Source organism: Ruditapes philippinarum, unplaced genomic scaffold (assembly GCF_026571515.1).
Source record: "Ruditapes philippinarum isolate M1 unplaced genomic scaffold, ASM2657151v2 ctg9009_1_1_1_1, whole genome shotgun sequence".
Taxonomy (NCBI): domain Eukaryota; kingdom Metazoa; phylum Mollusca; class Bivalvia; order Venerida; family Veneridae; genus Ruditapes; species Ruditapes philippinarum.
Window position 1 is genome coordinate 33,291 of NW_026859968.1, and position 26,118 is coordinate 59,408.

A 26,118-nucleotide genomic window follows, 5' to 3' on the forward strand; every position below is an offset into this window, starting at 1 on the left:
TTTAACTTTTTTGTAATTTCATTTATCACAAAAATAGAGTCGATCTAATAATAAAAATCGTCCAAGACAATTTTATACTAGTCTTAAATTTAGTCATTTGCTTACGACGAAACGCACCCAGATAGATTTATAAAATCACTAATTTACTGCACATCAGATATATACAGATATGAGAAAATATTTATTTATAGATTCTGACATATTCTTGTTTAAATGCTTTTATGTTTTCGCAATAATTAGTTTGTTCCTCTTTAGAAAGTTGTTTTTATTTTCCCGCCGCATTTCGTAACAGTAGCATGTGACTTATCATATGGGCTTCTATTGCCATATAAGGCAAACTCGTGTACTCTGCTTTCACAAATTACTCACGTATTGCATTTATAAAACATATAAATAATTTTGCTAACTTTATTTTATTCATACAATACATTTAGAATTTACCGAACTTTTATTATTTTATAAGTTCTTTAAACTTAAATATACACGTTATTTCATTTTGTCCAGTCAAATAAAACAATCATCGTTACATACGAATTTGCAACGGATTTACGATTTACAAAGGGGAGTTTTTGCCGAAATTAACTTGACACGAGATCAGTTCCGACCCACAAAATGGTAAGTTGGCTTATTTTCTTGCACACCATTTAACTTTAGTTATTATTTTCCAAGAATAAAAAGATTTTCCTTTAAAAAACACAAATCTAGATCTCGAATACAGAAGTGAGACGATCAAGTTTTTTTTCAGTTTAAAGTCAAGCGGGTCGTCAGGTTTTTTGTAGGCATTGTTGAATCCATTCATAAATGTGGATTTTAGAATACCTTAAAGCTGATTTAATGCTGTTTAAACTTTTGAGAAATGTTTAGTCTTTTGTGACAATATCAGAAATATTTTCAGAGACATATTACAAAAAATACTCAGAACATTGATAAAGTTGATTCAGAAGCGGATAACTTTCTGGAAAAGACTGCAAGATTTATTTAACAAGATTATAGTAGTAGGATAGCTTTGAATGACAATGTAACCGATATATTTAACATGAATGTTAGTGCTTAAGAAATTGTTTAACCAGGGAAGGGTACCAAATTTAAGCAGTATGGAAGTTTTTTTTTCAATCATGATCATTATTATTAATGGGTGTCAGATTATGTGAATGATGCTCATGGGTAAGGTTTATAAAATTCAATGTTTCTGACAAATCTAATTGTTTGGACTAATTTTACCGTATCTATAGACCAAACAATCAATGGAACATATTGAAATTGTATAAGTAAAGGTTTTCATACTTATCACAGACAGCCTATAAATTTGTAAACATTTGAGTCGCGATATTTTTGAAAAAAATAAATTTAGGTAACAATATCGGTCATCTCGGTCAAAACATGTATTTCCTGTGTCATTGTTTTACACTTACAATTTTGACCTTTACATTAAAATGACAAGATCAAGTTATTGACTTTAACCGTAACTGTGCTATTAATGAATATATTTTATTCACTTCAAAAAGCAACTGTAATGACCCTGAATATGGACAATTAAACAAAATGTCATCATGACCTTGATAGGTAAATTACTTTAACTGTGAAATGTGATATGAAATTTTAAATCAGTTATGTACAGACAAAATATTGTTTTTGAAAACCTTTTACTACAATGATCTCCTGATGTGGGGAACTAGTGGTAAAGGTGTCTGCCTCTCAACCAACCCAGGGATCATGTGTTTGAGCCCTACTCGAGTCACGGCCATGTTTTCTTATATGCCACCAGTACTTGTTAGTTTCACGGAGTTGAAAGTGTAAGTTGTAAGAACGTTTTAACTAACCCCTGCTGTGTTTGCCGGCTGTAGCTCTTTTGTTTTGCAAGCTTAAATCACATTTAGAGTTTTACATGTGAAGTTATCATTCACATCCTAAACCTCACCTTAAAAATTTATATTGATACCCTAAGGTAGGATATCCTTGACATTTCTCTTGACTTTCATTTACAATGTAATTTCTTTCGGACTTTTATACTCGTATGTATATTCATTAAGCTTTAAATTCATTAAAAACATATGACACACTATCCAGTACGAGGAATAGTCAAACTTATTTCACATCTTTTTATCCTTTAACATCTTTACCGGAAACGTTTGTGAAGGCACTATTTAAAACAGTGGCACTGTGACAACAACACTCTTGTTTTAAACATACTACCTTTATTTTATAGGCTTCAGGAGTAAAAGCAAATAGTGAATGCAAGAAGGTATTTGAAAAGTTAATGAGACCAGAGACATCCCATGTTAAGGATGAGGGAGAGGAAGAAATTGGAAGATTTGTTATAATGAAACTGAATGAAAACAATTCAGAAATTATAGTCGAGTACAAATCTAAGCCTGGTATGATGATATTTTGTTTAAAAAATGTGTATTTAATAAATTGTAAAATTATTTACCTGAGGAGTTTGGTCTAGTCTGCTAAATAACTGCATTTCATTTTGAAGTTCGTTATATTAAAAAGTAACCATTTATAAATGTTAAATGTAAGATAAATCCACTATGGAAACTTTTTCAGCTGTTTCTGACTTCACTACAATGAATAGAAATGAGTTATAGAAAAATCAACAAGAGAAAGCATGATTTGGTGCACTTTGTATCAAACAGTTAATTGTTACTAAAATATCAAGATTAACATGAAGTTTTTATTACCTTTTCAGAAGAAACATTTGATGATTTCAGGGCACTAATGGATGCAGCAGCCAAAGCTGGTGAAGGGAGATATGCGTTTTATGACGTTCTAAAATCAGACCAAGATGAGAAAGCACATAAAGGAGCAAAAGGAGATATGGCTATGATAGTTTGGTATGTTATTACCTAGACTATAGAAAGTACTAATGTATATTTAAGATTCTTGATAGCAGTATTTACTTACTTAGATTAAATTATTCTATTTATTAAACTTTTTTGTATTTGTAAAACAAGTGATTAAATTAAGTTTGTGAAACTTTATAGAGACATTACCCATTTCATTCAAAATGGAATTGTAATGTATAAGATTCTCGTATTTTGGTCAAGTGATTCCAGAACAACTTTGTAATGCATTTAGTTTGTCTTTACATGTATGTCTCACAATTACTATTGTCAAATGATTAATTCACAGATAATATTTGAATTATATTTATATCTGGTCTAGCTTTTGTAAAAGATATACCACGGTATAAGAGGGGGCATTAAGTATTTGTTGTAGATCCTTTCGGAATAGGATTAATGTTTCTTTTACCACGCACTTTGGTACATGGCCATTATCATTACAATAATTGAAAAACAGGTGCAAATATTGTGATATTTCCTCATATTTATAAACAATACTTGGTATTTTATTGAAATTCAACATATGATAACATTAGTACATCTGGTGTTAGGTCTGAAACAATATCAAACGCATTTACATTCTCTCTTTCTTTAGAGTTAAAATACGTACATTCAGTTTCCTGTCTTTTTGATATTGATTCCATTCAACTTACTTGTAAGCACATAAAATTGTTCTTATGAATTTCTTAATGCTGTATTCACTTCATCTCTCAGCTCATTTACTTGCTTTTTAGTATCTATCTTTCTTTTCTTTTTCCTTTCTGTATGCAATTTTTTATCCAAAAAGTTAATGGATTTTTTTTGTTAGATTATTTTCAACTCTGTCAGCTATATTCTCATTTTTTGATAAACATCGCATCGCAACTTCTCCATTGTCTAAGGTACATTTGACATTTCATCAGCAGTTTTTTTTTTTCAACCTAATTAAACCAGCTTCTATAGGAATTTCTACATTAAAGTTTGAAGCAGTTTCTTCCACATTTAAAGGTTTTGATTGTTGTCTTTGATACTTCTTTTCATTTAGGTTTTAGTTTAGTTGTTGTTTTACATGTTTTCAGTGTTGATTTACTTAATATTTGACGTATTTTATCACCGTTGACCTGCATGTTCTTTTGACTGATTAAGTGTTCCGACTCACCTTATTCAAATGTTTAACTTTAAAATACTCTACCAATAAATGTTTAACAAAAAAAACAAAACAAAAATACGTCTTCTTCTTATCATGTCTCCCTATTTAAATAAGACATGTGTGTGCGTTTGACATTTCGTCCACAAAATTGCATTTTATAATAGTGGCAGTTGTACAGGGCAATTATAATGATACATGCTAATGATTTAATTTATATTTCAGGTGCAGTGATGAAGAATGTGGTATCAAACAGAAAATGTTGTATTCCAGTTCAAAAAGTGCACTAAAGAAGGCCTGTACTGGCTTTAAGAAAGAATTTCAAGTTAACGATTTGGCTGATCTTACTTTGGAAGAATTGCAATCCAAATTTAAGAAATAAGAAAACCTTACTTGGGTTTCATATAAGCAATACCAGAAAAACTTATTTTTTAATTAATCTCTTGAATAAGATAGTTGATCAGTTTTGTTTTTCAATGTAAGCTCAATATTTCGGAATCAAATGCTCTGAAGATATTGTTTGATAGAATAGGACTTACAGTGTTAAGATTTTAGTTGAATGTACATGTTTATCATGCTATTATTAAAAGGAATTGTTCAATGTTAGGTATTTGGCTTCATATTTATATAGATATGTCTTATTTTGTTTAAGATTGGAACCAAATTGAAAATGTGGAGATGTGACCATGTTTCATCTAAAGAAATTTTTATATAATATAAAGACTTAAGTTTGGGACCAAAATATCAGTTTTTTGTGTGAAGTAAAACCTTTTGTCAATGAAGATCTAATATGTAAGGTATTAAATTTTATTTCTTGAGCTGATATTACAGTTTAGTTTTCTCCTTTTAAATTAGAACACACAGAAATCTATTGAAAGAAATAACTATGATTTGAAATCTCTGATGTAAGAATACAATCAATATAGAGTCACACAGCTTATTGTCAAAATTCTGACCATTGTAACTTTAAATGGCACTTAAAACATTTCCTTCCGGTTATCATTGAGATAGACGTAAATAGCTGAAAAGAAATGCCTTTTCAATTCTAATTTCTTACCCACTTTTTATCAACTTGAACTGTGATTGAATTTCAGATGTACAGAATTGTAGGCATTACATTTTAGGCATTCAATTTCTAAAATGTTCATTTTTGGGTTTCCAAAATACATTATGTATTTATGAAACATTCTTTTTGAATTATTTTTTTCCTTAAAAATGCCATGAAGTCAGGAATTTGCTTTATGAATATTGTTGCAAAAAAGTATTATTTCAACATTCCAAAAGCTTTGTAAATGTATATACTTGATATTGATTTCAACTAATTACTTGCATATTTCTTGACGTTTTTACATAATATCAATAAAATGTAAAGTAACAAATAATAGACTAGAACATGTTATTTAAGTTTTAGAAGGAATTGTGTTTTATTGATCCTATGTCATCAACTTTTGAAAATCAGAATTTTTCATTATTTTTCATTTTAAAAATATCACCTGCGCATGTAAAAAAACAATATAAAGACCAGCTAAAACTAACATTTCTGACCAAACATCAGTTGGATTAAGTGCTAAAATTATAAATACTATCAGGACCAATCACGTGTCTATGTCTTAGCTATTTTCTTGTTAGCGTCTCCAGGATTTGGATATATTTTCAGTTTACGAGGTATACTAAAAATAACATGCATTTGAGTACATGACTATATCTAACCACAAAAGTTGGTATGTGATCTATATATGCATGTCCAAAGCATGATACTTACACAATTGCGCAGAAAATTCATTTTAAATTTTAAAAACATGCTTCCCTGTATTTTGCTTAGAATGGTATTTGTTTCTATTCACAATATGTTAAAAAGATCGGTTAATTATTAGCTTGAAGAAGAAATAAACGTTCAAATTCACCATCTCTTTGAGAAAAAATGATGTTTAAATATAAATTGCTGACATTACTTAATAACCTTTTTTAATAAGAAATACATGTAATGCAGTTTGTAATAAAACCTTAATAGACTGGAAGGATGTTTCACACGGAGTACTATTGTGGTTTATCGAAATGTTTGTAAGTAAAAGAATTTTTTTTTTGTGGTACAGAATTTTGATAGTTAAACAGCATTTACAGGTCGTATTTCGATAATTTGAAGGCATGAAAATAGGTTTTGTGATATATTTTCTATTTTTAGGGGAAAAGCGAAACAATATTATTGTATGCAAGTTTTACATACATGTAGTTTCCTTATTTAAACTATTCACGTCATATCACTTTATACACTTTTCTTAGATATTTTCGTTGGTTCTGATACAGTATGTGAAACGCCGAGCAAAGAGCTCGGGGAAACAAACAACAATAGAACAATCTCGTCATGCTTTGATAATTTCTTTGGAATCGAGAATCAAGGAGAACATCGATAAAACTCTTTATGTGAATATATGCAACAAAATACAATGCAATAATTGTATATTGACTATCCGGTTTCGAAATGTCTGGCAAGATCTAACAAAAATGATAAAAGTCTACAAGTTACCTGGAATAACAAATATACATTGCAGTCAGATTATACCGTCATAACTGTGTTAATTTTGAATAAACGTAGAAACATTGCGGTAACACTAAATATTTTTAATCATTTAACCATGCTATACATCATTTTAACTTTAAAGATATAAATTTTTATCTGTCCAGTTTAGTTAAAAACTGACTAAAATATTTTGTTTTAATCTTGTTTAATCGATGTTTTATTTGAAATATTGTTGAGATGAAATTAAAAATTAAAGCTTTGTCATGCAAATTCGGGCAATGTTGCATTTCTTTGGGGGCTTTCATGTCGTTTCAACAAATGACTTTGATTCTTCCGATGAAGGTCACTTGGAACCTTCTAATGATTGGTGTAACAAACTGTGCGAAAGTGTCATTCAACTGCTTTCTTCTTGTGATACTGATATCTTGCTGACAAGTAAAAATATGCATTTATAGGGCTTAATTGTTGGCGACTGACGTCCTGGTGACGGACAGCAATCTGCGATCTGACTTCTAAGTACAGATGTAACACGGAGCATCATTTAGGATCTGACCTGCATAGAAACTCCTTTCAGTTAACTAAGATAAACTTTCCTTCGTTAATGGTCATATTAACGAATGGCAGCAATTGATAATAACTGTTTTCTAGACAAGTTTAAGTGTTTGCGTGCAATTAATAAAACTACAACTGTACTGTCAATCTACAGCTCAATTTTAGAGGTAAACTAGCATTATCAATGCACCGCAATTGCAATTTTTTCGTAATTTCTGGTCTCCAATTGACATTTTGACTTTAGTAAATCTTTTACCTTTTGCTCCTCTTCATAAGATAATGAAGGGGCGTCAGTCGATTATTGGTTACGGTCGATAGCTTCTAACCACTTGCCTCTCACCACTATAGGTTCGAGCCGCGCCAGGGTCTACAAATTCTTTCTTGGTGAGAAAGCTATCCAGCTAGCTTACGAAACGTCGGTGGTTCTACTCAACTTTAAATGATAATGTACAAATGGACACTTGAGATGTTCCTCCACCAGTAAAGCTGAAAATATGAACCCATAAAAAGACAAATTGATAAAGAAGCGTGAATAAACATTTTTATTATAGCAAATAAAGCGGCATTTAGCAAACTTGCAATAATATATTCCGACTGTCAAAGATGCGAATATATTACATGCCTTTAAATTTATATGTCGCTATAGTATCTCTCCACTTTATCTGCATGCATTATTGAATAGAAGATCGACATAAGCAATATAGTCAAAATATCGCATGTCAGTTAGCGATATTGCTTTAAAATAGGACACCGTAATGTCGTTTGATTTTTCAAGTAAATTTGCGCCGAATGTCAATTATCAATCATCTATATTTAACAGCATAGATAGTAGATAAAAATATACCTTTCGGTTACCAAGATGACGGCTTTTGTTTAAAAAATTAGGGGTGCGACGCACTTTAATCCACAGTCTGATTGCGGTCCATTAGACCAGTGCACATGTATATACCAAGATCAGTCGGCACATAGGTTGTCTGCACTATTAGCTTTGCAGCCAAATTTACTTTAAATAATGAATGGTTGTCCAGATTGGAATATGAAAGGGAGGAATGTAAGGACAGATTTGATGAGCTCAAGATAGGCTACAAACATTATATCAGTTATAATTATTTCATCTATAAAACTGACAAGGATTTGAAAAATATAGAAGTAGACTGTGTTGGCGCCCTTGGTATGTTAAACTGTTTGTGATATTGTTTGTATCGCATTTTTATGCTAATTTAGGAAATGTAATATAACGTCCTGGAAAATAATGAACAGGCCGTCTGTTTTTCATATGATATTGTTCGTCGCAAGAGACAAGACGATTTCTTGCCGATTTGTTGAAATAAAACATAAATTTGAATCAATTATTATAATAGGGAAAGAAATAACTTCAAATAATCATCAAAATAGATATATGTTTTATGCTATGTCATCATTTGTTAGGCAGTTGATACATTATGTGTAAAGTACGGTCTGTATTGTTTCGTGAAATTTCGGATGCTAATTGATTAAACTGAAACAATACTCATCATGTTCAAAAACGACTAAGTTAGAAACAATAAGTTTTCAGACTTTCTTTTAGAGTTAGATATGCTAGCATGGATGTATGTCAATATTTCCAATCAGTTTTTATTACATTTATTAAAATCGTGTTACCACAACTACAAGCATGCAAAATCGCCATTTCATGAACTACACTTCAAGGGGTTGTTTCAGATAGCGAACAAAGTCAAAACCATGAGTAATAATCAACATTTATAGTAAATAAATATGGTAAAATGTCAGGTTATGGTACATTAATGTAACAATCAATTTCGGCGATTTGGTAATCTAACATGCTAATGATATTGGTGATGATTCTACAATTATTTTTTTAAAATGTCTCTGTCATGTTTCATTCATGTGTTGAATTTTCAATTCAAGCTATCTGTTGACATATATTCATTTTCAGTTTGGTCTCAAATATGTAGCAAGAGAGCAATTTAATACATATAGTACGTAAATATTGCCAGCATATACAAAATATCCATGATAGTTATTCTGTTCCATCTGTGACCAATTGTAATTTGTCATCTTTGCCATTTGCTGTATCAAATATGTAGTATGCTATACCTCAAGGTAAAGGCAAAAGGATGCCTTAATTAGTTGCACACTTTATTTTATCATACTTCACGTGATTTATTCACTGTATAGCCTTATTTGACGTCAGATGGTACCAATCCGTAATGCAACATGCCAACATCATGTTTCGGCCCGCTTATAATACCAAACAGCTGTCACGCGCATACCGGGCGCCGAGTTTCAATTTTTATTGTATTTTTTACAGAAATGTGTATCTTGAATAATGATATGGCATTCGTGCCATGGAAAGCGGCGTATGACCTCATGTAAAAGAATGCATGTGTCATACACTTAATGTTTTAGTTGGTACAGGTATAATTTTATTTTCCTGTACAAAAAATATTTAAAATACACATGCAGAATGAGAAAGAAAGATTAGCGTGAAGAGAAAGAAAGATTAGCGTGAACAAAACATAAAGGACAAAAGTGATGTTGAAAGATATAACACTTTTTCTGTTATGGACACTTATATTCAACCACACGAGCTTATCATAATTATTAGGATGATACATCTATGTGCACATATGGAACTAATGATAAGTTTCAATTTGGTTTTAGTCTACTTTGTTGTAGACTGAAAGACTCTGACTGCATGTAGAACATCTGCAATCACTTAATTAAAAGTTAATTAATATGTACCATATGTGACAAAGTCTATTTTTTCAGCAGAAATAACATTGTTGAATGTAACATGTTTTCTCATTTTTATTCAACATTTCATAACAGTTTTTCGGACCTTTTATATTTTAGAACATAATTTAATACCAGTAAGAAATATTAATGATGATTTTATCAAAAAGAAATAGAACTTCCAAACCTCTTCGTGTCGTCTGCAAATATATTGTTCAAAACTATTGATTTACCTGGAATGGGGTGTCGGTTATTGCGCAAAGACATTCAACTAGATTCCCCAGGTGTTCATATTTTGCAAGTTCTCTAAGGTAACTTTATACAACAGGCAAAACTTCAAAACATTTTAATTGATGTACTTTTTCGACTGCTGTTTAATTGATGTACTGCTGTGTTGCATAGAAAAGAAATGTCTATGAAACATACATGCCCTACTGCAAAAAGTAGACTATACTGGACGAGAATGATAAAGGGCCGGAAAACTGCTATGGTCCGGAAACTGCTTTAGTTATGGATCTATTTTTGCGGCTGCTATCAGGAAAGAAACCATTCGTGTATTCTTAAGAAATGCAAGACATTCTGAAAATATAAGTTTATTAAGAAAAGTTTCACCATATTAGACAATAAGGTTTACATTTCAACTTATGTCTACAAATGATATTCAAGCAAATAAATAAAACAAATTCAAAACATACGTTTAATTTATGCCCATTTCTGCATTTCATATTTTATTTGATTCTAGAATATTGTGAATAATTTACAGATGAAACCTTTATTGTCCTGTATTGCATTCATAGAGAGAAGATAGATTTGTTTCCTTTAAATCAGTTTTGCACTAGAATTAGAATTATTATACAATTGTTCTTTTACAATACACTGTTTTTATATGCACAAACTTTTTATTTCACACGTTTTCAAATTTAAATACAATTACGTATGCATATCCTGAAAGCGAATGATCTCTGGACAACTCAGTCAGGAGCCAAAAGAACAACCAGAATGCTCGGAAATAATTCAATTCATTTAATTCTCTATAATAATGGCAGAAAGGTGTAACGAACTCGTTTCAATTTGCTATTTTTCGAGTGGGGAAAACAAGGAACCAGAAACATTTATCGCTGAATAAGGATAACAAAAGATTTTTCTTATTTTTAAATTTTTTTATTGATATCTTTCCAGATTAACCTCGCAGTTTCACATATTTTGCGTACTTCAAAATATTTGGCGGTCATTACGACATGTGTCTTTGTTGCCGTTACACCTTGGGCAATATGTACATTGACAATCACATTGACCAAGATAAAGCTCAACGAGGACATAGACTTTGCAGTCAAGTGTATTGCCATTAGCAACAGCTTTTTGAACGTGATTATTTATAGCGTTATGAACCGGAGGTTCAGGTATATTGCAAGGACAATTATTGTTACTACACGGAAACGTCAACATGTATGGACATAAAGTCATCCTTTTCAACGTAGATGTTTGGTATAGATATTGCAGGATTGCTTTTACGTTTTAAAAATATTGAAAACTTTACAACTTATTTATAGACATTTTATACACTGAAAACTTTTACAATAAACAACTTACTTGAAATGACTTAATTAAATATGCAATGAAGTTTTTAAAATCTGAATCACTCAAGTCCAGTCCGAGCAAGTTCATTGTCCTTTATTGTTTTTATTTCGATCATTTAGTTAAGAAAAAATAGATAGATTCGGAACCTTTAATTTCCGAACATCAGGTTATTTTTGGTAGCCAACCCCGGAACAGAAATTAACTGCAAGTTCCCTCACTTACGGTTTCGTTTTCTTTGACAGTTAAAATCACACTACTTACATGTATTAGCAAATAATGAATGCATGCAATGAGAAGGTACATCTTTACGACTGCGTATTTTTTCTTCATTTTTACATATCTGTAAGCGCTCCAATACAGTATATATATACTATTCATCTTTAACAATCATCATGCTCCATTTTTATAAATTGGAAGACGTATTCTTTTTTATGTCTGTCTTTCACGGGTCCTCAGATTGTTTTCTTCGATTTAGCTTCGATAATCCGATTTCTGTTGTTCCTTTAATAATTTCATCCGTATGAACAAAAATGAACCTTTTACGGTTCGTTCTAATATATACAAATATACATTTTATTAGTGTAACTCTAAAGTGATTTTTTTCTTTATAGGTAGATCTAATCTTAGTCTTAAGCATACATGCCCTAGGCATTATCTGTGATCAGAAGCAGGGCCTTGTGCAACAGTATTGAAAAACTTCCACATGGTCATGTTAATAAAGTAAAGATATGTTCGTGTTGTGAATGTCATGGGAGGACTTACTTAAACATACAAAATGTTAAGTTATTAACAACCTTTTTAGAATTTTGCATGGGGAGTAAATTGAATGTGTTCAGTTTCATTCAAATTATAAATTATGAACCAAGGTTTATAAATTGCTGCATGATATTGGGCATATTTTTCTATATAGCAAGGACCATTTAAAATGTCATCCTCCATTGATAATTCTTGAAATCATGCAGTTTAAGGTCAAAATTCAATTTGCATAATGTTTTTGGCTTCCCTTTCTGCAAAGTTAGTATTATTGTAATAACACTTATTTTCTCTTTACTATTCAGAAGAGGCCTAACCCCTCTTTCCTACTTGTGAAAAAACTATAATTACCCGACTTTGAATGTCAACCGAGTTTTATATCATACAATTAAAATTTATTCCCGTTGAAAGTATCAAAACGCTATCTGTAAATGTATCTACATTTAGAATGCATCAAATAATTGTGTCTAGTGTCTGTGTAATTGGCGGGATATTTTGATAATGGAACAATAGCAACTTTTTCGACATAAGAATAACAGTCAAGGTGTTCCGAGTGAAAAGGGAAGTGATGCATTAAATACCATTTAAAACGACAAAGAAATGTACAATAAAAAATGAACGAAAGTCGTTGTTTTTTTCGACATCCCCATTCATATATTTGTCTACTTTCGTATTAACCTATTAATTGACTCTGACTTCCCAATTCATATGCTTTGTCTACTTTCGTATTGACATATTGACAGTCGCCTATTGATGTTTTGGAAGAGATACAGGAGACTGTCAATTAGTCGGCCCATGCAAAAACAGTCAGTTATCGCAACTAACATGTAAAATATTTCTTGAATATTTTATTTTTCTTAAAATCTTAGTCACTGTGAGTACATTTTTCTCAATTTCAATTTTCTTGAAATATTTTGGCTCATACAGCTTTATGAACTTGAGCATTTACCAACATGCGTGACAAATGTTTGTGACCTAACTAGTGTACAGAATAATGATATTTTCAAAATTGTATATGCACTCAATTTTCGTTGTTATTATGATTAATTGAACTTATGAACTATCATGTGACAGTTTCGACAGTGTATTGGTTCAAGGTACATGAACCAGTAGATCTGCGAGCGTGGAAATGTACGGAAACAATTTATCAGGTGACGATTAGAATATAGTTCGCGCTTATGCACGTGCTGTATCCGTATATAGACTACAGATGGGTTGGGTCTTACCCCACACCGGGGTATCACCTTCCCGTATTTTCAAGTTAAATCTTTATTTATTTATCCATGTACCTTGAGGGAATAATAATGAACAAATAATATAAAATGATATATCATAATACAAACATAGCAAAGAAGTGAACTCAATGAACTTTTAGCATTATTGGTAAAACGATTAAAAGTAGTTTAGGTAAAGTATTTCTATTATCACTGCACATTGAAAGTAAAATGTAATACGAAGTCTTTTTTAGCACAGTAATTAACGATATTCCTTATGCATTTCGTGTGTAAAATAACTATATTAAAATATAATGAAACCTATCACTCGTTTCTTGTTGACTACAAAGTGAGCTGGTACAATTTTCTCTTTCAATACCAAAATAACGACTTTTCTCTGTAGAAAGGTCAGAAAATGGACACCAAAATTTACAAAGAGTTATTGCTTATCCTTGCTTAAATTGAGTTTTGTACATTGTATTTTTTTTAAATCTATCATAGTTTAAAACATCACTGCTCTATTTTTGTAACAACTGATCACGTTAAAATGTTACATGTTTAAAGTCATTAAAAATTAAAAAAAAACGCTTTGTTGTATCAATAAAAACTGAACAGCCAATATTGTTTAATGCAGTTTTTTCTTTCCAAATCTACTGACAATGTAAAATACCCCGATATATATTGCAATACACTATATCGCTAATTTTATAAGCATTAATTACCAGTAACTGATTTAGATCTTTCCGAAAAAATTAACATTCTACAGATTATACCATTATTGATGGAGAATACACCTAATTCTCCTTACACCATCACCGAGGAAGTTGATATTTTGAGATTAAGTATACACAAGTTTACAATATTTTATTTTGAAAATGAGACATGATATAATTATTTTCATACCTCAGTACTTCCCGTCACATATATACATACATATCTATATTCAGCTCTCAGTATTGCGTTAACCATACTACTCTAGAATAGAATATCAATAGGCAAACCAGCTAGCAGTTTTTATATTAAACAGAGCCTTCCGAGCTGTTCTGTTAAGTATTCTTCTTTCAACCTGGTTTCCTTTATATGGATGATTTCATTTTCTATTATTTGATGCATCCCAAATGTAGATACAGTTGCACATAGCGTTTAAGTACTTTAAAGGGAATTTTAGTTGACATTTAAGGACGGGTAATTATATTCTGTTCGCATCACTGGTTGCTTAAAGAACAGTACGTGACGTGTTTTTACACAATTGATATGTATTGGAATGATATACAGTATTCTAATTTATATAGGTATACACACCATATTACAGGCGCCAGTGATGACAGATTGTTGCAGTGATGGCAGAAATCTAAAATTTTATTATTAAAGGTAGCTTGTATATTTACTTCGCATACAAGGCAGTTTTATTGCCATGGAGTTCCTGTCCATGGAGTGAAGATTCTATCAGGTAATTTTGGACTCGTTTCCCACATTTCATCTATTTTGGAGTAGATGAAGGGGATAAATTCTTGTTATAATCATTCAATAGTTAGATTCACGCATGCTAAATCAACCCAGTGTTTCTTTTCTTGAGACTGTTACTGGCGTTCAAACTAGGCCAGTTGCAAAGAAAATGCTGCCGTTGAAGGTAAAAAAGTGTTTTCAAGGCTGCCGATGATGGACTAAACGCTTTTAAAGTGGATAACATTCAGAATCTTCTGACCATCTTTATTTTAAAAAATAATAATTTCTTCAATGTTAGCGCACTTTCCTCAACTGAAAAAAGGTTACATGAATGTTTAATGGAAACGCAAATATATGTAAGTTTTCTTTCCTTGAATTGATCAGTAACAACAAAAAAGTATATTTAACGGCAGATAACTTAACAACACCTGTCCACAAACAGCTTGCTATTAAAGTAATATGTAGAAAAGAGTGCATAATTCGGCAAGCGTATTTAGCATACTTACCTGCCTTTGATAGTCAACAACAATTTCAACCTTCACCCACCGTTTTTTTTTAAAAGGCAAATAAAAAAAGAAAAAAAGGAAATAATAAAGCAATAAAGACTTTCAGGATTATCCCCCTCCCCTGCAAATGCATTTTAAATTTGATAGTTAAAACAAAAAAAAATAACCAAGTAATTAAATGAATGAAAAAGTTACCTGCCTTTTAGAAATTCTTTGCAATTTCATAAATCAACAAGTATTCCGAATTTGAAATGATAAATCTTGACAGTTTTTGAGAAATTTTCGTAAGAGAAAAAATAAATAAGTAAAAAGGGGGCATAACTTCACAAAATAAATAATTTACTATTATCTGCCCTTTTCGAATGGTGTTAAAATCCCAGATATGATTATTTTGCATAAACATAAACAGTTACATTCCTCATATTAATTTATAGTGTACTTTGGTCGTAGTGAATCATATTTTGTCCTGTAACTGTATGTCCATTAAAGGCTTATTTCAATACACCTATCGCATAAGTAACTTTTTCGGTTTGGGGAAATATTACAATTGATAGTTTACGTTTCAATTTTGGAAAAAAAAGTACGCTAACAACAAAGAATTTGATAAAAGAAGCATCTTGATTTTCTGTCAGTATGTTACCCACTTTTGGGGCGTTTCTGTCATCAGAATGACAAAATAGTAGAATGTGGGGCAACTGCATCCTTTGGATTACCATTGTTTTATTAAACACTATTCATGGCATGCTGAATTTGATGTCTTTTGTTTGGCACATAAACCTCCAGAAACATAATGATCTTGTTCATCAACCTTAAGATTTATTAAGACCAGAACAGCAGTTTGCTGGCACATTTTGAATCCTGTCCTATGTGTTATGTTTACCTTAGTCATAATATTAATCTGTAAAAGTTTAGGAATCAAAACTGCGATGGATATTTTTAACCCGTATTACGCTTAAATATGTAACTTAAATGGACTTGCATTTATTCCAATCTGGACAACCATTCATTATCTAAGGTAAATTTGGCTGCAAAGCTAATAGTGCAGACCACCTATGTGCCGACTGATCTTGGCATACATGTACACTTATGTGTCTTATGGATATAATCTATTGCGACAATCAGACTGTGGATTAAAGTGCGTCGCTTCCCTAATTTTGTAAGCCAAAGCCGTCATCTTGGTTACCGAAAGTATATTTTTATCTACTATCTATTCTGTTAAATATAGATAACTGATAATTGACATTCAGCGCAAATTTACTTGAAAAATCAAACGACATTACAGTGTCCTATATTTAAGCAATGTAGCTAATTAACATTCGATATTTTGACTAAATTGCTTATGTCGATCTTCTTTTCAATAATACATGCATTATATACCTTAAATATTAGATCTACATTGACAAAAGGTTTTACTTCACACAAAAAACTGATATTTTGGTACCAAACTTAAGTCTTTATATTATATAAGAATTTTTGTAAATGAAACATGGTCACATCTCCACATTTACAATTTGGTTCACATCTTAAACAAATAAGACGTATTTATATAAATATGAAGGCAAATACCTAACATTGAACAATTCCTTTTAATAATAGCATGATATACATGTACATTTAACTAAAATCTTAACACTGTAAGTCCTTTTCTATCAAACAATATCTTAAGAGCATTTGATTCCAAAATATTAGCTGACAACAAAAATTAAAAATGAAATTCAAGAGATTAATGAAAAATGTATTTCTGGTATTGTCTATATGAAACCCAAGTAAGGCTTCTTATCTCTTACATTTGGATTGCAATGCTTCCAAAGTAAGATCAGCCAAATCGTTAGCTTGGAATTCGTTCACAGAGTCAGTACAGGCCTTCTTTAGTGCACCTTTTGAGCTGGCATATAATATTTTCTGTTTGATACCACATTCTTCATCACTGCACCTGAAATATAAATTAAAAACATTAGCATGTATCACTATAATTGCCCTGTACAACTGCCACTATTATACAATGCAATTTTGTGGACGATATTTCAAACCCACACACATGCCTTATTTAAATAGGGAGACATGATAAGCAGAAGACGTTTTTTTTTTGTTGTTGTTTTCTTAAACATTTATTGTAGAGTATTTTAAAGTTAAGATTTTGAATAAGGTGAGTCGGAACGCTTTATCAGTCAAAAAGAACATGCAGGCAAACGGTGATAAAATACGTCAAATGTTTAGTAAATCAACACTGAAATCATGTACAACAACAACTAAACTAAAACCTAAATGAAAAGAATTACAATAGACAACAATCAAAACCTTTAACTGTCGAAGAAACTGCTTTAAACTTTAATGTAGAAATTCCTATAGACACTGGTTAAAAAAAAATACTGATGAAATGTCAAATGTACCTTTGTCAATGGAGAAGTTGCGATGCGATGTTTATCAAATAATGAGAAGATAGCTGACATAGTTGAAAATAATCCAACAAAAAAATCATTAAATTTTTGGATAAAAAATGCATACAGAAATGAAAAATAAAAGAAAGATAGATACTAAAAGCAAGTAAATGAGCTAAGAGATGAAGTGAATACAGATATAAGATATTCATAAGAACAATTTTATGTGCTTACAAGTAAGTTGAATGGAATCAATTTCAATAAGATCGGAAACTGAAAGTACATATTTTCAACCCTAAAGAAAGAGAGAATGTAAATGTGTATGAAATTGTTTCAGATCTAACACCAGATGCACTAATGTTACCTAATGTTGAATTTTAATAAAATACCAATTATTGTTTATAAATATGAGGTAATATCACAGTATTTAATCATGTTTTTCAATTCTTGTTATAATACTGGCCAAGTACCAAATACGCTCCCTTCGCAGCTCACTTAATACACTCACGTTACTTCAGACAGAAGTAGAAAGAAAGAAAGTGAGCTATAGTGGAACATTCGACCGATGCGCAGGAGAGTAAGTACCAAAGTATGTGGTAAAAGTAACATTAATCCTATTCCGAAAGGATCTACAACAAATACTTAATGCCTTCTCTTATATCGTGGTATATCTTTTACACAAGGTTGACAAGATATGAATATAATTAAAATATTGTCTGTGAGTTAATAATTTGACACTAGTAATTGTGAGACATACATGTATAGACAAAATAGATACATTGCAAAGTTGCCAAAATCCTAGAGTCTTATACATTACAATTCCATTTTAAATGAAATGGGTAATGTCTCTAAAAAGTTTCACAAACTTAATCCAATCACTTGTTTTACAAATACAAAAAAGTTTAATAAATAGAATAATTTAATCTAAGTAAGTAAATACTGCTATCGAGAATCTTTAATATACATTAGTACTTTCTATAGTCTAGGTATTAACATACCAAACTATCATAGCCATATCTCCTTTTGCTCCTATATGTGCTTTCTCATCTTGGTCTGGTTTTAGAACGTCATAAAACGCATATCTCCCTTCACCAGCTTTGGCGGCTGCATCCATTAGTGCCAGGAAATCATCAAATGTTTCTTCTGAAAAGGTAATAAAAAAACTTCATGTTTATCTTGATATTTTAGTAACAATTAACTCTTTGATACAAAGTGCACCAAATCATGCTTTCTCTTGTTGATTTTTCTATAACTCATTTCTATTCATTGTAGTGAAGTCAGAAACAGCTGAAAAAGTTTCCATAGTGGATTTATCTTACATTTAACATTTATAAATGGTTACTTTTAAATACAATGAATTTCAAAATGAAAATGCAGTTATTTAGCAGACTAGACCAAACTCATCAGGTCAAAGTATATATACCAGGCTTAGATTTGTACTCGACTATAATTTCTGAATTATTTTTATTCAGTTTCATTATGACAAATCTTCCAATTTCTTCCTCTCCCTCATCCTTAACCTGGAATGACCCCTTTAACTTTTCAAATACCGTCGTGCATTCACCATTTGCTTGTACTCCCGAAGCCTATAAAATAGAGGTAGTATGTTTAAAACAAGGGTGCTGTTGTTCACAGTGTCACAGTGTCACTGTTTACTATTCCTCATGCTGGATAGTGTAACAAATGTTTTAATGATGAATATACATATGAGTATAAAAGTCCGCAAGAAATTAAATGAAAGTCAAGTGAAATGTCAAGAATATCCTACCATAGGGTATCAAAATAAAATTTTATGGTGAGGTACATCATGTGAATGATTACTTCACATGTAAAACTTTAAATGTGATATAAGCTTGCAAAACAAAAGAGCTAAAGCCTGAAAACACAACAAGGGTTAGTTAAACTGTTCTTACAACTTTCACTTTCAACTCCGTGAAACTAACAAGTACTGGTGGCATATAAGAAAACATGGCCGTGACTCGAGTAGGGCTCAAACACATGATCCCTGGGTTGGTTGCGAGGCAGACACATTTACCACTAGGTTACCGCTCACCACGTCAGGAGATCATTGTAGTAATATTTTTTAAAAAACAATATTTTGTCAGTACATAACTGATTTAAAATTTCATATTTAAAGATGTATTAGCCTCAAATTTGAAATTTGAAAATATTGGAAATTGCTACACAATTCTTTTGTTAAGGTCAAATTAACATGTTTTTAGTACATACGGAGTATTATGTATAACGTTTTGAACTATACACACTACAGGTAGACACAGTATAAATACATAGTGTAATTAAAACAAACTGGCAGTTTTTTTTAAGAAATGGCCAACCTTGCTCTACTAGTTATTGGGAATGCAGTTTTCAATACACAGTTTGTGCATTCTATTATTCAAATTACACATCATAAGTAAGATTTCATGTACTTTAATAAATTTATAAATTTCTGCAATAAAAATATTTTACTAAAAGATGAGCATATAAAAGTATATCTTTAACTTTGACAGTTAAAGTAATTTACCTATCAAGGTCATGATGCCATTTTTTTAATTGTCCATATTCACGGTCATAACAATTGCTTTTTTAAGTGAATAAAATATATTCATTAATAGCAATGTTATGGTACAAATCAACACCTTGATCATGTTATTTTAATGTATAGGTCAAAATTGTAAGTGTAAAACAATGACACAGGAAATACATGTTGTGACCGAGATTACCGATATTGTAACCTAAATTTATTTTTTTCAAAAGTACCGCGACACAAATTGGCAAAATGTTTGAAAAGCAATAAAAGAAAACTGGCCTATGTTTTTTATTTGACCTTACGTATTCAAACCTGGTCTGGACCAAAAGGGATTTCTTTAATTTGAACTGGTGGTCTAAGTTTTTATTCTATATACTATTATTCATTTGCATTCAATTTATCACTCAAGAAACCAACCGCATGTTCAGGAAAAGCATCATATACAATTAACAGACTTTAACTTTTTATAACCGTACAACGTCATTGTTCTAAGACAATAATAATTGAGAATTTAATACAATGCAAAAAACTATCTCAATTAGGAGTGCCTACTAGGAAAGCCATGTTTTATATAGAATTGAAATACCAGTACGATGCTTGAAATCAGTTTGTGGGTTCCTGCTGGGAAAACCACTATGTATTGACATTTTGTATTTATTGAATATTATTACCTGTACATTCCGAACATCTCTCATATTTCATACATATTTTACATTGATTTTATGGAGTTGTTTTAAAAACTATAGTTCTTTATTATCACATTTTAAGTAAGTTAAACTTTTGTAACTTTTTGTATTTATGTCTAGAATATAGTAAAGTTTAACGATATAAAGATTTAAATGCCCTTTTAAAAAGTGTCTATTATACATCTGTACCTTAAGTTAACATGTTTAGTTTCTTAGGTTTCGGAGGTTATACCGAAATACTGTACATCCGTTCTGTATATTCTTACTATTGTATCGCTGTTCTTATCCGAAGTTCGACAGAAAGGACATAGAAGATGTGATAAACCAGGAAGTCTATTTCACGATTCTTTTTTATTTTTTATGTGTGTAAAAATCTGTCTATAGGTTTTACTTGGATTCAACCATGTGGCCTGTTTTCAACCAAAATAGACCTTTATTAAAACTTGACCTGTATGTCATTGCTATGTTAATAAGTTTTTTCTTACACTTGGCTTGTTTACCTAATTTTTGAGACAGATAACCTTTATGCAAATGTAACTTGTAAATCATTATACATTGTATATTACTAATAGTAACATTTTGAGAAATACTGATCAAGATCAAAATGAAAATTATGACATTTGGAACTCAGCATGTTTTACTTGGATTTGACATGGTGACCTATTTTGTTTGCAAGAGGGCCACAATTATTTGAAGAAACTTGGCAGTTTGGACAGTTGAAATTTTTGAACATGTTATTGGCTAAAATTGTGTTCTACCTAAAATCTTGTATTTATGCAAACAATATCAAAATGACTGAATTTAAACAAATGTTTTAGAAAATAATTTACATACAAGAAAGTAATTCCAATGTTTTAAAAATTATGCACTGCACTGAAAAAGTCAAGGCCGTAGTCAAAAATAGAGAAAAAACAATTTGAAGGCTATAAAATAAATCAAAAAGTACATTAAATTCTATAAAATAACGAATGGTCCATAAATTTACAGGCTGTATGTGAATATTATGTAAACATTTACCTGTACAATTGCAATATGTTCCATTGACTGATTGGTCTATATGGTAGAATTAGTCAAAACAATTAGACATGTCAGAAACATTGTATTTTGTAAACCTTACCCATGAGTGTCATTCACATATTCTGACACCCATTTATTATGTTTATCATGATGGAAAAAAACCTTCCATACTGCCTTAATGTGATACCCTTCCTTGATTAAACAATTTCTTCAGCACTAACAGTCATGTTAAATATTACGGTTACATTGTCATTCAAAGCTACCTACTACTATAATTTTGTTAAATAAATCTTGCAGTCTTTTTCAAAAGTTATCCTATTCTGAATCAACTATATCAATGTTCTGAGTATTTTTGTAATAAGTCTCTGAAAATATTTGGAAGGGGAGATTACCATATTGTAACAAAAGACTAAACATTTCTCAAAAATTTAAACAGCATTAAATCAGCTTTGAGGTCTACTAAATTCCACATTTACGAATGGATTCAACAATGTCTACAAAAAACCTGACGACCCGATAGACTTTAAACTGAAAAAAAAACTTATCGTCACACTTCCGTATTCGAGATCTGGATTTGTGTTTTTTTAAGGAAAATCTTTTCATTCTTGGAAATCAAAAACTAAAGTTAAATGGTGTGCAAGAAAATAAGCCAACTTACCATTTTGTGGGTCGGAACTGATCTCGTGTCAAGTCAATTTCGGCAAAAATTCCTCTTTGTGAATCGTAAATCCGTTGCAAAGTCGCATGTAACGATGATTGTTTAATTTGACTGGACAAAATAAAATAACGTGTGTATTTAAGTTTAAAGAACTTATAAAATATTAAAAGTTCAGTAAATTCTAAATGTATTCTATGAATAAGATAAAGTTAGCAAAATTATTTATATGTTTTATAAATGCAATACGTGAGTAATTTGTGAAAGCAGAGTACACGAGTTTGCCTTATATGGCAAAAGAAGCCCAAATGATAAGTCACATGCTACTGTTACGAAATCCGGCGGGAAAATAAAAACAACTTTCTAAAGAGGAACAAACTAATTATTGCGAAAACATAAAAGCATTTAAACAAGAATATGTCAGAATCTATAAATAAATATGTTCTCATATCTGTATTTATCTGATGTGCAGTAAATAAATCTATCTGGGTGCGTTTCGTCGTAAACAAATGACTAAATTTAAGACTAGTATAAAAATGTCTAGGACGATTTTTATTATTAGATCGACTCTATTTTTGTGATAATTGAAATTACAAAAAAGTTAAATCTTAATCCCGTAACCTTATTTCTTACTTAGATTGATACCGAGTGCAGTTGTTAACGCAAGCGTGCGATATAAAGCGGTTATTTTAGCCATAGCTTTGACCTGATTACACAAAAATAAGGTGAAATTTAAATTTATGGACAAGCTGTGTATAAGGCATTGTATATCTTTGCATTTTTGATAATCTGCTCTATTTTCAGTGACATTTAGTTTAAAAAAATTTCATTCCCTTAAACTAAATGTGACATCAAATAGACAGATTATCTAAAAATGCAAAGATAAACAGTGGGTTTAAATTGAAACAAAGGGTTATTATTTTTTCCATGTTTAATTAAGATTCAATTTTCAAATCGTCACCCTATTATTTGAAATTATGAGAATATTTTTTCTTGTTCTATTGTTTGCCATCCCGTCTGATTAAAATTGTAGCATGTAAGGGAGTCCTAAATGAAGATGATCCCCTCCTTAATCACACTTCCTGACATACTAGGTAAAGCTTTGGTTTTAAAGATGCCGATCAATCAATATATTTGATGAAGCCGAGGAGATATTAGGTAGCACTAAGTAACAAACTGTTTCTATAAACCAAAACAATGTTTTTGCGAGAGTGATGTGGTAATTTTTCAATAATCGTGTACATGTATTTAAATTAAAGTGTTGTATAGTAGTATATACAGTCTATCCAAAATAGATAACGCTTCAATGGTTTATGAATACTATATATGGTTACGTTAAGTTTACCTGCCTATTATGTACACACTAACTATATACAGGTGTGTCGTACTTTTTAGAGCACTCGTATGAATAATGATTTTAAACTTAAAACTCTGTCAATAGGCTAGATGACACTTATTATGACTTAGATATTTTCTATGAGCCATAGAAATTTTTTAAAAAAGTTTTAAATAATGTTATTTTAAATTGAATTAGTCAGCGGCGGCCTTTCTGTTGTTGTTGTTGTTGTAATTGTTGTTTGAGGGATTTTTTAAATCAATCTGATCGGATCCGTCTTCACATCATTACTGTACAAAAGCGAAACTCTCTTTTTGTTGAACAAAGTATATACACTTGTAGAATTGATAACAGAAACCTAATTTACAGATTACTACAGATAGGTTATAAATTGTGTTGCTATATTCATATTTCGCAAATACAAGATCATGCTCCATTTTTATTGTTTAAAATATCTCAAATTTGAAATAGATGAAGGGGGATATACACATTCACCACTTACTTAGAGTCTCGCATGCCAAATGTGTCTTTACTTAAGAATGTTACAGGCGTCGAAGGAAAAATGCTGCTGTTGTAGACTGCCGATCTGCAGACGGACAGTCAAACGCATGGGACTATCAAAAAAGCCGCAAAGTATTAGTCAAAAAAATTTAAGATATTTGACAGAAACAATAATTGATTTGATTTTGATTTAATCATATTTTATTGCTTGAAACATGTACATGTAACATAAAGATTACATTAACACAAAACAGAATACAATAAATACGGATAAGGAAACATGTATGTTAACAGTTTGAAGCAAATGGGTTGGGCCACAAGTTTTACCAACATTAATGAAGGCCCTTCCCTTCCAATAACTGATTGTAAACTAGAAATGTGTCCATAGGACACGGATATCCCCACTTTCCACTATTTTGTCATTGTACAAACAGACAACGGGACGAACAAGTTTTGTTCAGTTAAATAGATTAACAAAGTACGAATGTGTGGTTAAAATACTGTATGGTTAAAGCAAAGTACATCTATATGTAAAAAGAGGCACATATAAACGAAACTTTTTAACTAACTGGACTTTTGTGACTTACTTTTTTTAAAGTTGTTTAGGTGTCTGTTGTTTCATTGTAATACAGAATTATTTTTAAACCAGTGACTCATCAATAGGATTGATCTGACTAACAAGCAGCTTTGTAATACTGGCGTTTGAAACGTCCGAAAATAAATGTACGACACGAAGAACAGAATCTTCCGCTGTAAAGTTCATTCATTCTAGTTTAAAAATAATTCTCGAAATTCAAGTCACATATTGAAATTTTATGTTAATGGCAGCTGTGGCTTTCCATAGTTTTGTTTAAACGGCAACATCGTGCACGCGCGTTTTAAATTATACGTTTAGTTTTTACCGTGTATGTTTAACATCCGGTATTGAATCGGTGAAGCTCGACAATTTCCGTCACTGATGTACATTGTCGAGCTCACCCGTGCAATATCGTAAACACTGGAATATGTGTTTATCGAACAAATGAATTATCTTTGTATTTACACAATATGAATGTAAATTCATGCTATTTTTTCATATGATATATTTAAGATATTTTGCGAGGCATGAGGCAAGACGGTTGCTTGCCGATTTGCTGAAATAAAACATAAATTTGAATCAATTATTATAATAGGGAATGAAATAACTTCAAATAAGTATCAAATTTAATATATGTTTTATGGTAATAATGTCACCATTCCTGAGGCAGTTGAAATATTATGTGTAAAGTACGGTCTGTATTGTTTCGTGAATATTTCGGATGCTAATTGATTAAACTGAAACAATACTCATCATGTTCAAAAATGACTAAGTTAAAAAAAAAACAATACGTTTTCAGATTTTTCATTTAGAGTTAGATATGCTAGCATGAATATCTGTCATATTATTTCCAATTATTCTTTATTACATTTATTAAAAACGTGTTATCATGCAAGATCGCCATTTCATGAACTACTCGTAAAGGGATTGTTACAGATAGCGAACAAAGTCGAAACCATGAGTAATATTCAACTTTTATTGTTAGTAAATATGGTAAAATGTCAGGTTATGGCAAATAAATGTAATAATCAATTTCGGGGTCTCGGTAATCTAATAGGCTAATGACATTGGTGATGGTTCTACAATTAATTTCTTAAATGTCTTCTTGCGAGTGTTTTCGCAATATTTTCGTTTCATTCATTTGTTGATTTTTCAATTCAAGC

The 26,118-nt window shown here is 30.8% G+C and overlaps 2 protein-coding genes across 2 annotated transcripts; one reads left to right on the top strand and one right to left on the bottom strand.

Moving 5' to 3' along the window:
* The first annotated feature begins 314 nt into the window (after nucleotides 1–314).
* LOC132758450 (actophorin-like) lies at nucleotides 315–5,985 on the top strand. The gene is made up of 4 exons (XM_060750125.1): nucleotides 315–615; nucleotides 2,207–2,375; nucleotides 2,693–2,837; nucleotides 4,198–5,985. The coding sequence occupies exons 1-4, from the start codon at nucleotides 613–615 to the stop codon at nucleotides 4,352–4,354; spliced, it is 474 nt and encodes a 157-aa protein (XP_060606108.1). The 5' UTR covers nucleotides 315–612; the 3' UTR covers nucleotides 4,355–5,985.
* Nucleotides 5,986–16,842: 10,857 nt separating this feature from the next.
* LOC132758451 (actophorin-like) lies at nucleotides 16,843–22,858 on the bottom strand. Its single transcript, XM_060750127.1, has 4 exons — nucleotides 22,545–22,858; nucleotides 19,077–19,239; nucleotides 18,652–18,796; nucleotides 16,843–17,208 (listed from the first exon to the last, which is right to left on the bottom strand). The coding sequence occupies exons 1-4, from the start codon at nucleotides 22,545–22,547 to the stop codon at nucleotides 17,052–17,054; spliced, it is 468 nt and encodes a 155-aa protein (XP_060606110.1). The 5' UTR covers nucleotides 22,548–22,858; the 3' UTR covers nucleotides 16,843–17,051.
* Nucleotides 22,859–26,118: the final 3,260 nt, after the last annotated feature.

What these genes read in the sequence shown, in the direction of transcription:
- LOC132758450 (XM_060750125.1), top strand. An exon ending in CGAGTACAAATCTAAGCCTG is followed by an intron (nt 2,376 to 2,692) that starts GTATGATGATAT and finishes TTACCTTTTCAG; the next exon opens with AAGAAACATTTGATGATTTC. An exon ending in GATATGGCTATGATAGTTTG is followed by an intron (nt 2,838 to 4,197) that starts GTATGTTATTAC and finishes TTTATATTTCAG; the next exon opens with GTGCAGTGATGAAGAATGTG.
- LOC132758451 (XM_060750127.1), bottom strand. An exon ending in CGAGTACAAATCTAAGCCTG is followed by an intron (nt 18,797 to 19,076) that starts GTATATATACTT and finishes TTACCTTTTCAG; the next exon opens with AAGAAACATTTGATGATTTC. An exon ending in GATATGGCTATGATAGTTTG is followed by an intron (nt 17,209 to 18,651) that starts GTATGTTAATAC and finishes TTTATATTTCAG; the next exon opens with GTGCAGTGATGAAGAATGTG.